Raw genomic sequence first — 11,563 nt, forward strand, 5'->3', positions numbered from 1 at the left:
AGCTGTGTGCAGCGGCTTTTGCATATGAATGGCCTGTCCTTTCTCAGCCTAAAACCCATCAAACTGCAGCTGGGTCAGAGAGCCCCAAAGCTATCTAAAGAAGGCAAAGGCCAGCACTGGTCCTCACAGCCTATTGGCCTGGAGGGAAACAAACACAGGAAAGCAGCCAAATTGTGGAGACAAAGAAACGTGTCACAAATGGAAGAAAGCAAACTACTGGATATAGAGTTCAAAACCACAGTTATAAAGTTACTCAAGAATCTTCTAGAAAGCTCCGAGAAACTTAGACCTTCAAGGAACTTAGTGAGACCTTCAAGGATTTTAGTGAGAATGCCAAAAAAATGGAAAAGGACCAGTCAGAAATTAAGCATACACTGACTGAAATAAAGAATAATACACAGAGATTCAACAGTAGAGTAGAGGATCCCAAGAATCAAGTCAAAGATTTGAAAAACAAGGAAGCAGAAAACACCCAACCGGAAGAGCAAAAAGAAAAAAGAATCCAAAAATATGAAGATAGTGTAAGGAGCCTCTGGGACAACTTCAAGCGTACCAACATCCGAATTATGGGGGTGCCAGAAGATGAGAGAGAGCAAGATATTGAAAACCTATTTGAAGAAATATTGACAGAAAACTTCCCCTACCTGGTGAAAGAAATAGACTTACAAGTCCAGGAAGCACAGAGAACCCCAAACAAGAGGAATCCAAAGAGCACAACACACCAAGACACATCATAATTAAAATGCCAAGGGCAAAAGACAAAGAGAGAATCTTAAGAGCAGCAAGAGAAAGAGACTCAATTACCTACAAGGGAATACCCATACGACTGTCAGCTGATTTCTCAACAAAAACTATGCAGGCCAGAAGGGAGTGAAAAGAAATATTCAAAGTGATGAGTAGCAAGAACCTACAACCAAGATTACTCTACCCAGCAAAGCTCTCCTTTAGCACTGAAGGTCAGATAAAGAGCTTCACAGACAAGAAAAAGTTAAAGGAGTTCATCACCACCAAACCAGTATTATATAAAATGCTGAAGGGTATTCTTTAAGGAATAAGAATAAGAGGAGGAAGAAGAAAAAGGTAAAGGTAAAAAATTATGAACAACAAAGTGACAACAAATACATATCTATCAACAAGTGAATCTAAAAATCAAATGAATAAAAAATCTGATGAACAGAATAAACTGATGAATGTAATAGAATCAGGGGCATGGAAATGGAGTGGACTGACAATTCTCTGGGGGAAGGGGGTGTGGGGGGGTGCGGTAAGAGATGGGACAAGGATCTTATATGCATATACACAGTACCTATGGACATGGACAGTAGGTGGCGAGGGCCTGGGGTGGGGTAGGAACCAGGTGGAGGGGAGCTATGGGGGGAAAAAAGAGGGACATCTGTAATAATCTGAACAATAAAATGTTTTTTAAAAAGTAAAAACTCTCTAAGAAGATACACTGATCCTAAAATTGTAGATACCTAATAACACATCCCCCAAATAAAGTTAATTAAATTACAGTAATTTAATTAGAAGGAAAAATTGTAGAGATAATTTTTTAAAAAAAGATCAATGTTTGCAATTCAATTTCAATACAAAATAAAAGGAGAGAGGAATGTGTATGGCACACAAGGGATCCACTGGGGGATCTTTAGGTAACCTCTTGTTTAATTTTGATGGCTTGATTTAAGTAGACAAGTGCAGTATGTGCATGGTATCCAACATGCAGTGGAGAAGGAATGATGGCTTGGGCTCAGGCACCTCAGAGAGTATATTTTTAGATCTGGGTCTGTCCACCAGTTAAGTGATAGCTGAGGGTGAGAGGAATGTAGAACAGACAGCACATGGATAGCAGAGGAGGGAGACGATCAGTTGAGGGTGTAAGACCAGCTGCTGAGCTAGCTAAGGCACTGTAGTTCATTCCACTAACGTTCTCTCATAAATTTCCCCAGCAAAAGAAACCAACCAGAACCCTGGAGGAGCTTTTCTTAGATGCAGTGAAATCATATGTAACAATAGACAAAGATGGCACAATGGATGGACAGCAGTGTATTCTTTGGTGTATATAAAATTGAGGCACTCATTCCCCTGCCATCTTCAAGTGTTCTCTGTTGAGAGCCCATAACCAAGTCCCTCAGATAAAAGGAACTGTGTCGCCCAAATTACACTTCCTCCCAAGGACAGTACACATCCAATGGCTACTTGATGGGAGTTTATATTAATTGTTGCCAACAGACTTTTAAGTAATATGTTGTGAGTGAAAGAAAAATTGAGTTAGATGAGCTGTTGGGGAACTGTTGGTGAGCAGACAGGAAATAATGATCATGTGGTCAGTGGGGGCCACTGAAATTCAGAGGGTTATTCAAGCAAAAAGCAACTGAGATAGGTGCCTATTCTGTATTAGGAAGCAATTCAACCTGATCGATTACTTTAAACGTTCCAAGGGTATTTACAGATTTATTTTGTTCTTGAAATATGTAAATACTAAGAACACATTCTATTTTACATTTTTTATTAAATTAACTTTGTAATAAAAATCATAGAAAAGCTCTGTAATCAAATCACATGTTTATCCAGTCCTTGCTTTTGTGTAGTCTTCACATATTTGTATCTTTTAATTTTTGTCTCGAGTAAGAAAATTCATTAGAAGAAGCAGGCAGGTGATGACAAATGAACTTTTAATGAAGTGCTCATTATGATAATTCTTGTTTTGTTTCGTTTGGACTACAGCGTGCAAGTAATCTGGGCCCCAGTATGTTAATAAGCAGAGCTCCATTTGGAGCTGTGATCAAGATGGCTAAAAATGCTATTGTCATCACATCCTTCGCATATGGTTCCAAGTGGGGTGAGCTGATTCTTGCAGTTTCTAGAGCCAGAGGACCTAACACAGCCTGCATTTGGGTGGTGGGTGGGTGAGAGAACATGAGGCATAGTGAAAAATGTTAATCAAAGTTAACATATAATAAAAGCAAATGACTCTGTTAAAATAAGCAAAACCTGGTACTAGGCTAGTGATTTTCAACCATTATGCTGCAATAATTTTTAAAACATGCAATATTTGATTATTTTAGTCAGAAGCACTGACCTCTTTTCCCTTAGATTGTCAAATTAAAAAACATGACAACAGCCAACACAACAATAGCTGTCCAATGTGAATGAATCAAAATTACACCTATTCTTTTTTCGTAAAATTAATAAAAATATAATACACTTTTTAGTGTGCTACAGAATTTTAGTAATTAGTTTATGTGTGCTATGAGATGAAAGAGGATGAAAATAGCTGTACTAGACTACTAGAAAAGAAGCAAGACAAAGCACTGAGGAATTTTCATGAGTTACTCATGAATGCTATGTTCTTCTTAGCAAATATCTCTAGAGTAAGAGTGAAATAGTGACAAATTAGCATGCAGACATTTTAGGGCTGATTTTGTATTTTTGTCATCTCAGCTTTCCCCTACTTAAATATATATATTTGAGTGCTCGTATGACTCTCAGAACCTTGAGTTGTAACTGAACCAAGGTTTTGCTTATTTGCTATTACCAAGTACCACTTGGTTCTTGGCTACAACAAGACAATCCAAATACAAAGGTTTCTTAGGGTTCACTAGGGTTTTGTTGATCATATTCTCCTTGTTCTTCCTACTTGGGAGGCAGTGTGATATAGTAAAACTGACAAGGAGTTTGGAATCCACAAACTGGGCACAGAGAGATTATGAACTAACTTGACTAAGGTTATAGGCAAGTAACATGGTATTCAAAACAGGCAGTCTGGCCCCATAGTCTGCTCTCTAACTATGACATAGAGAATTTTGTTGCATGGAGGCTCACAAGCTTTTGTTTTGGAATAACAATGGAGAAAAGAATCTCAGGGAATCAAGACATTATGCTGCCAGGTGAAAAAGTCTAACAATAAGTAGTAATACCTTTTAGTAGGAGGGAATATCATTGAATTAGAGGACGAACTACATCATTCATTCATTCATTCATTCATTCATTCATTCTTGTAGGCATGTAATGGTTATTTATTGTGTACTTCTTGCTTCCCTGGCACTTTGCTAAGTGCAAGGGAAAAACAATGGTGGAAACCCTAGACATGGTTCTTATCCTTTCTGTGTTATCTAGTGGGAAGATTCAGTCAGTAATCAAATAGTCATACAAAATAAATGTGTAATTAATAATAATATATGTACATTCATCTGTGGTGGAGTGGGTGGAAGGAGAAGAAAATATATATTTTAAAGAGAACCAATGTCTCTCTATTTTAATATCATAACATTTAGCTCCACAATATTTAGCAATATTCAGTCTGCAATGTATCTCTATGACCGTTCAATCCGTAGGCTGATGCTCTAACCACTGAGAAAACTGGCTAGGGCAATTTTTTTCTTCAGATATACTCTTATTTTATGTTTTGGAAAAATAGAAAACATTTTTCATAAGTTAAGGAAGTATTTAATTAAAATTACACTTTTCAATTTCAGAAGAATTGATTTTAAAACTGAGATTTTTAAAGATTACATTAATTTTAATTAGTAGCTATGATCAATCAAACATTTTTAAAATAAGACTAATGGCCCACATATTATGATTGGACAAACAGTTGTCATTTAGAATTTTTAAAAATCAATACTAAAATTATTAGAATAACTAAATATGTTCTTACCTGGACTGTAGCTTTGGGTATCCATGACAGAGCAATAAATATTTTCTCCTTAAAATTAAAACCAGCAAAAGTCACCAAGAAAAATGTAGCAGAAATTCGAACCAATAAGGCCAAACTCATACAAGCAATAGAAATACCTACAACAGATAAAAAACAAATATAAATAACAAAATACTTGGGAAGAAGTGGTTCTTTATATCTAGAGATATGATCTGTAAAAGTATTGAAAACTTTTAAGACTATTCCCTCTTTCGGTTTTTATTTTTAAGTAAACATAATAATCATAAAAATACAAATATAATTGAGGCCTTTATGTAAAGCAGAAGAGGTTATCTGATGGTGGTGGTATCATGAAAAATAAGATAAATTGCATTTATTTAATTCTGAGCTAATAGACTTTGAACTTTTACTACAAGTGAAAGTATTAAACAGGTGCTGATAGTATCTAATATTTCCCCTCGGAAAAAAATTCTAATCTCCATTTCCAATCTCTAATCTTCCTCCATTAGGGAAGATATGGGACTATCTTTGGTAACAATTTTCTTAAATATTTTCAACTCATATTTTTTGTGCTATAATCATTCTTACCAATAGCATCTGATTTAAGAGCTTCAACAGATACTTCCAATCCAACCAAAGCAAAAAGAAGGGGTTTAAAAATATCCCATGCAAATGTAATAATTTTTTGAACTTCACTCTATAGAAAAGAGAGTATATTTTTAGTTATTGTGGCATATAAAAATAACTGCATTTCAGAAATTTAAAGTCTATTTTATTACATAAAATTAAGATATTTATTTGTAGAAGAAATGTTAAACAATAAAAATTGAGTTGGGTCATTCTTTTACTCAAACACTTCGGTAGAATTTGACTAACAGAAATTCCAAAGCTATAAAATAAAAATATTTGGTAATTGTGTCATGAAACAAGTAAGGTCTTTGGAGCCCCAGACACATTTCTGATGGTTCAGTAAGAGTTCTAGCTTTTGTTTGCAAGGTAACAGAACGGAGACAGAACTACATCATGCCCAATGAGAACATACTCAAGATCAGGCAAACATTTTAGCTCTCAACATGAAAGTGAATCCTGATAGTCTTAAACTGTGAGGGAAAAAATTTTGGTAATCTGTTAGGCTGTTTTGGAAGGACCCATTTTGAAAACTTGTTATTTTTTTTCCTTAAAGCCAAACCCAAAACATATTAAATTAATTAATTTATTGATTGATTTTTAGAGAAAGAGAGGAAGGGAGGGAAAAAGAAATGACGACTTGTTGTTCTACTGCACTTACTGTTTTTCATATGTGCCCTGAACAGGGATCAACCCACAACCTTGGCGTATCAGGAGGATGCTCTAACTTACTCAGCTACTTGGCCAGGGCAAAACGTTTAGATTTTTACTTGGTTGCTTGCCAGACCTCCCTTTCTGGGAATAAATCTCTCCCTGTTCTATCTGCTAGTGATGTGGTTACAGCAAAGACCCTATAGACATAACAGTGCTGGCTCTTCTCCAGGAACTTGGATGAAGAGTTTCAGCCTAATCTGAACAGAAAATACATCAAACTTTGATCTCCTTTGTTTGGGGCAGAAACTATATTTTTAACTATTCCTTTTTTGTCTGTATTTTCTGATTGCCATTTATAGTAAGAGTGAAGTTTAAAAGAGGGAAAAACAAAAAACCCCACCCACAATATTACTCTTCCTTGCTTATAGCACATTATTCTATTTGTTACTTTTGATTTTTACAGTCTATTTTCTTATTGTCAGATTTCCTTTATCACATAAAAATAGAATTCTAGTAGTTTTCATTTTATTTATCTAATTATAATTTATTATTAACTATTTTTTATAATTATGGAATACTAAACAAAATGCCAGTATAACTTTTGGGTATGGAACTTCTCAAGCTGATTATAAAATTTTTCTAAAATTCAGGAATGGCCAAGTAATACCTTAAAAATAAATTCCATGAGAGGAAATCTATATTAGATTTTGCGACATAAAACTATGACCTATGATATAAAATAGACTTAGAGTATCTATAGGAAACATAAGTAGGATTAGGTTCCAGAAATGAACTTAGATATATTTGAGGGTTTAAGTCACATTAAAGAGGCATTTAAAGGTCACTGAATAATTAATGCTTAGTCAATAAATAATTTGGCAAAAATTGGCTATCCAATTTATACCCATTTCTATCCATATACAACTATTATATGTGTATATATGTATATCTATGAATACATATATAAACACATACATCTGCATCCTTATCTCACAGCATTCACAAAAATAAATTCCAGATGAATTAAAGAACCAATGCAAAAACAATAAAAACTACCAAAGTATGAGATGATAATATAGAAGATATTATAATGTTTATAATCTTATAATCTTGAGTAAAGAAATCCTTCTTTAATAACATACTGAATACAAAATAAAAAAGGAAAAACTGACAGGATTGACTATAGGAAATATTGCAATACTATTGACTATATTCCTTGTGCTGCATTACATCACTGTGACTTATTTACTAGTGGCCCAGTGCACAAAATTTGTGCACGGGAGGGAGGGTTGGGGTTCCCTCAGCCCAGCCTGCACCCTTTCCGATCGGGGGCCCTTAGGGGATGTCCGACTGCCAGTTTAGGCCCTGTGGGATCAGGCTTAAACCGGCAGTCGGACATCCCTCTCGCAATCTGGGACCACTGGCTCCTAACTGCTCCCTTTCCTGCCTGCCTGTTCGCCCCTAACCTCTCTACCTGCCTGCCTGCTTGCCCCTAACTGCCCTCCACTGCCAGCCTGATCTTGCCCCCAACTGCCTCTACCTGCCTGATCACCCCTAACTGCCCTCTCCTGCTGGCCTGATATCACCCCCAATGGTCCTCCCCTGCCTGCCTGATCGCCCCTAACTGCCCTCCCCTGCTGACCTGATCTCACCCCCAACGACCCTCCCCTGCCAGACTGATCTCACCCCAACTGCCCTCCCCTGCCTGCCTGATTGCCCCTAACTGCCCTCCCCTGCTGACCTGATCTCGCCCCCAGCTGCCCTCCCCTGTCGACCTGGTTGCCCCCAACTTCCCTCCCCTGCCAGCCTGATCTAGCCCCCAACTGTCTGCACCGCTGGCTTGATCGCCCCTAACTGCCTCTGTCCCTCCCTCCCCCCACCATGGCTTCGTCCGGAAGGAAGTCGGACGTCTGGAAGATGGCTGGTCGACCCGGTCTAATTAGCATATTATCCTTTTATTAGTAAAGATGGATTATAGAGGATAGGATTGCTTAAATGGGGAGGGAGCCTTTTTCAGCAGGAGGAGATGCTCTTGGCAGACAAAAATACATAATCCCTATATCTGGATTGATAGCCAGCCATATGCACTATACTGTCAAACCGGTCATTAAAAAATTGAACCACTTTCTTCCACCTTACACCAAACAGCTGTTGCACTTAAAACCCCTCCTCAGCCCCCACCTTAGGTTTTGCCTTCGCAGTTCACCCAGATTAGGTTCTGATTTTTTGGTTTCCATGCCAGTCAGCGTCAGAAGCTCCACCTCCTAGGCAGCCATTAACTCCTTGCAGTTCACCCATATTTGGTTCTGATTGGTGGGTTTCTATGTCAGTCAGCGTTGCCAGGCCTATCTCTGGGCCTGATCAGAGAGGCGGGGCTGATCAGGAGCCCCCGCAGAGGCCCGGAGAGAAATAGAGGTGCAGCTGCTGGCCAGGCCCGGAGAGAAAGAGAGTGGCAAGGGCTGACCAACACGGAGGCTACGAATCAGGCCCTGCTTCTCTTTCCAGGCCTCTCTCCGGACCTGATCTGCAGCCCCCTCGGCAGTAAGTGCTGGGTTGCCACACCTGCAGCAGCGGCAGTCAGTGATGGGTCACCACGGCAACCCAGCACTGACTGCAGGACTGACTTCTGGTCGGTCGAGCCTTCGGTCATTTTGGACGTTACGGACCCTGGGTTTTTATATCCTAATATATAAAAGCCCTGGGTCCACATGACCAAAGGCTGGACCAACCAGAAGTCAGTCCTGCAGTCAGTCAGAGCTGGGTTGCCGTGGCGACCCAGCACTGACTGCTGCGGCTGCAGGCACAGTGACCCAGCACTGACTGCTGAGGGGGCTGCAGATCAGGCCTGGAGAGAGAAGCAAGGTCTGATCCATAGCCTGTGTGGCAGCTATTGATCAGCACTTGCCTCTCTCTTTCTCTCCCAGCGGGGCCAGCAGCCATGCCTCCATTTCTCTCCAGGCCTCCACCAGGGCTGCTGATCAGCCCCGCCTTTCTGATCAGGCCCTATTGATAGGCCCAGAGATGCTGACTGGCATAGAAACCAACCAATCAGAACCAAATTGGCCAGCAGGGGAGGGCAGTTGGGGGTGAGATCAGGCCACCAGGGGAGGGCCGTTGGGGGCAATCAGGCCGGCAGGGGAGAGCAGTTGGGGGTGATCAGGAAGGTAGGCAGAGCAGTTAGGGGCGATCAGACAGACAGGCAGAGGGGTTAGGGCAGGAGTGGGCAAACTTTTTGACTCAAGGGCCACAATGGGTTCTTAAACTGGACCGGAGGGCCGGAACAAAAGCATGGATGGAGGGTTTGTGTGAACTAATATAAATTCAAAGCAAACATCATTACATAAAAGGGTACGGTCTTTTTTTTTTTTAGTTTTATTCATTTCAAACGGGCCATAGTTTGCCCATGGCTGGGTTAGGGGCAATCAGGCAGGCAGGCAGAGGTAGTTAGGGGCGATCAGGCAGGCAGGCAGGCAGGCAGAGGCAGTTAAAGGCAATCAGGAAGGCAGGCAAGTGAGCAGTTAGGTCCTGCAGTCAGACATCCCCCAAGGGGTCCCTGATTGGAGAGAGTGCAGGCTGGGCTGAGGGAACCACCCTCCTCCGTGCACAAATGTCATGCACCGGGCCACTAGTATTTGGAAAATTGCAAGTTTGTACCTTTTACTGTCCTTCACCATTTTCATTCATTCTCCCACACCATTCCCTTCTGACAACCATCAGTTTGTTCTCTGTATCTATGGGTCTATTTTTGTTTTGTTTTTTAGATTACACATATAAGTGAAAGAATATAGTATTTGTCCTTCTCTGTCTGACTTATTTCTTTCCTTTTTTAAAAATATATTTTATTGATTTTTTACAGAGAGGAGGGGAAAGGGATAGAGAGTTTGAAACATTGATGAGAGAGAAACATCGATCAGCTGCCTCCTGCACACTCCCTACTGGGGATGTACCCGCAACCAAGGTACATGCCTTGACCGGTTTCGAACCTGAGACCCTTGAGTCCACAGGCTGACGCTCTATACACTGAGCCAAACTGGTTAGGGCTGTCTGACTTATTTCACTTAGCACAGTGCTCTCCACATCCATCCATGTTGTTGGAAATGGTTAAGATTTTGGTCCTTTTGTAGATGAATAATATTTCATAAATAATGTTATATAGTTTTTTTCCCCATCAGATTAAAAATAATAGAACTAGTGGTAATATTAGTGTGTTGATGGGTTGAGGTATTGGGGACTCTGCTAACCTGGTGGTAGTAAATAGTGTAAATATATAAAATCTTTTGAATGGAGAATTTGGCAGTCCCCATCAAAATAGAAATGTACCATTTTTGAAATTCAACAATTCTATTTCTAGGAATATATTCCTACAGAAGTACTTGTACACTTGCAAAAACACACATGAACAGGACTGTTCATGGCAGCACTGTTTATAATAACAAAAAGTGGAAATGATCTAAATGTCTACAAATAGAGGACTGATTAGAGGAAATAATTCTGGGAGGGGGTGTTTGATATTTGGGAGTGGTGAGGAAAAAGGAGTATTTTACAATTTATTTTGTATGTGTATTGTTTAATCTTTTTTTTGTGAAAGAGTTTGTGGTTTATTTATTTCTTCATTTTGTAAAGCCTCTCAGTGTAGTTTAATTTTAGACGGAAACATTTACTAAGATTTTGGTTTAGGGATGCATCTGTGGTTGGGGGCTGGGAGTTGGAGAGGATCCTGGCTTTGCCGCAGCAGTGTTCACTCTGGGAAACTATCATGCCAGCAGATGGCTGACAGTGGGAAACATCACAGGTGATGCCTTGGGGGTGGTGGAAGAGGTGTGAGGGAGCACTAGGGGAGGTGAGTGGGGAAACTGGGAAGATATCAATCCTAGGGACTGACCCTTTGCTCCAGCTTGGGACTTATCTTGGCCCTGGGAAGTAAAGGCCTTTGGACTAGAACTAAGGGAGGTGTGTGTGTGTGTGTGTGTGTGTGTGTGTTCCCCCATTTAACTCTAAGACCAGGGGACTACTTTAATTTCCAGGTGAAAAAAAAATGTTAAGAATGGGTTAGGAGACCAAGATGGCAGCATAGGTAAACACCGGAGATTGCTGCCGCAAACAACCACTTCAAAAATACAACTAAAAGACGGAACAGACATCACCCAGAACCACAGGAAAGCTGGCTGAGGAGAGACTCTTCAACTAGAAGGAAAAATAACAGCACACCGAGGCTCAGAGGAGGCGCAGTGTGGAAAATACTCAGGTGCGGAGGTGCGCGCGCAAAGCGGGCTGGTGGCTGAGAGCGCGGTTGTCGTTTTCGGTCAGGGGGGAGTCTCAGACTCTGAGCTCCAGATACGGGCGAATCGCTGGGGACTCGGACCCAAACGGGAGAAGCGGGAGTGTCTGGCATCAGTTGGAAGGCAGCTTTCCCTCCGAGGTTTGCAGCGGTTCCTGGGGTTCTGAGAAGCAGAGCCTCTGGGAACAGGACTGAGGGCACCATAACGGCTCCCTCCGCCCGCCCTGTTGAGCCCGCCCCGCCCAAGCCCTGCGCAGAGCCATTTGCCGGATCGCCTCAGGCAAAGGCTAGATTAGCACCTCCCCAGAGGACAGAAGTTTTCCCACTGCAGCAGACACAGCTGATTC

The 11,563-nt window shown here is 40.8% G+C and overlaps 1 protein-coding gene across 1 annotated transcript in view; it reads right to left on the bottom strand.

Annotated features, from left to right (window-relative positions):
- Nucleotides 1-2,655: 2,655 nt before the first annotated feature.
- The window catches only part of LOC102238694 (sodium/hydrogen exchanger 9B1-like), a 77,155-nt gene continuing 68,247 nt past the window's right edge, over nt 2,656-11,563 (bottom strand). The window contains exons 9-11 of the mRNA XM_014547552.1: nt 5,246-5,354; nt 4,658-4,794; nt 2,656-2,885 (exon numbers count right to left, since the gene is read on the bottom strand). Of these exons, the coding sequence (XP_014403038.1) occupies nt 2,688-2,885; nt 4,658-4,794; nt 5,246-5,354 (444 nt within the window). The 3' untranslated portion in view covers nt 2,656-2,687. The remainder of the gene's footprint in view (nt 2,886-4,657; nt 4,795-5,245; nt 5,355-11,563) is intronic.

This window comes from Myotis brandtii, unplaced genomic scaffold, assembly GCF_000412655.1.
Source record: "Myotis brandtii unplaced genomic scaffold, ASM41265v1 scaffold479, whole genome shotgun sequence".
Classification (NCBI taxonomy): Eukaryota; Metazoa; Chordata; class Mammalia; order Chiroptera; family Vespertilionidae; genus Myotis; species Myotis brandtii.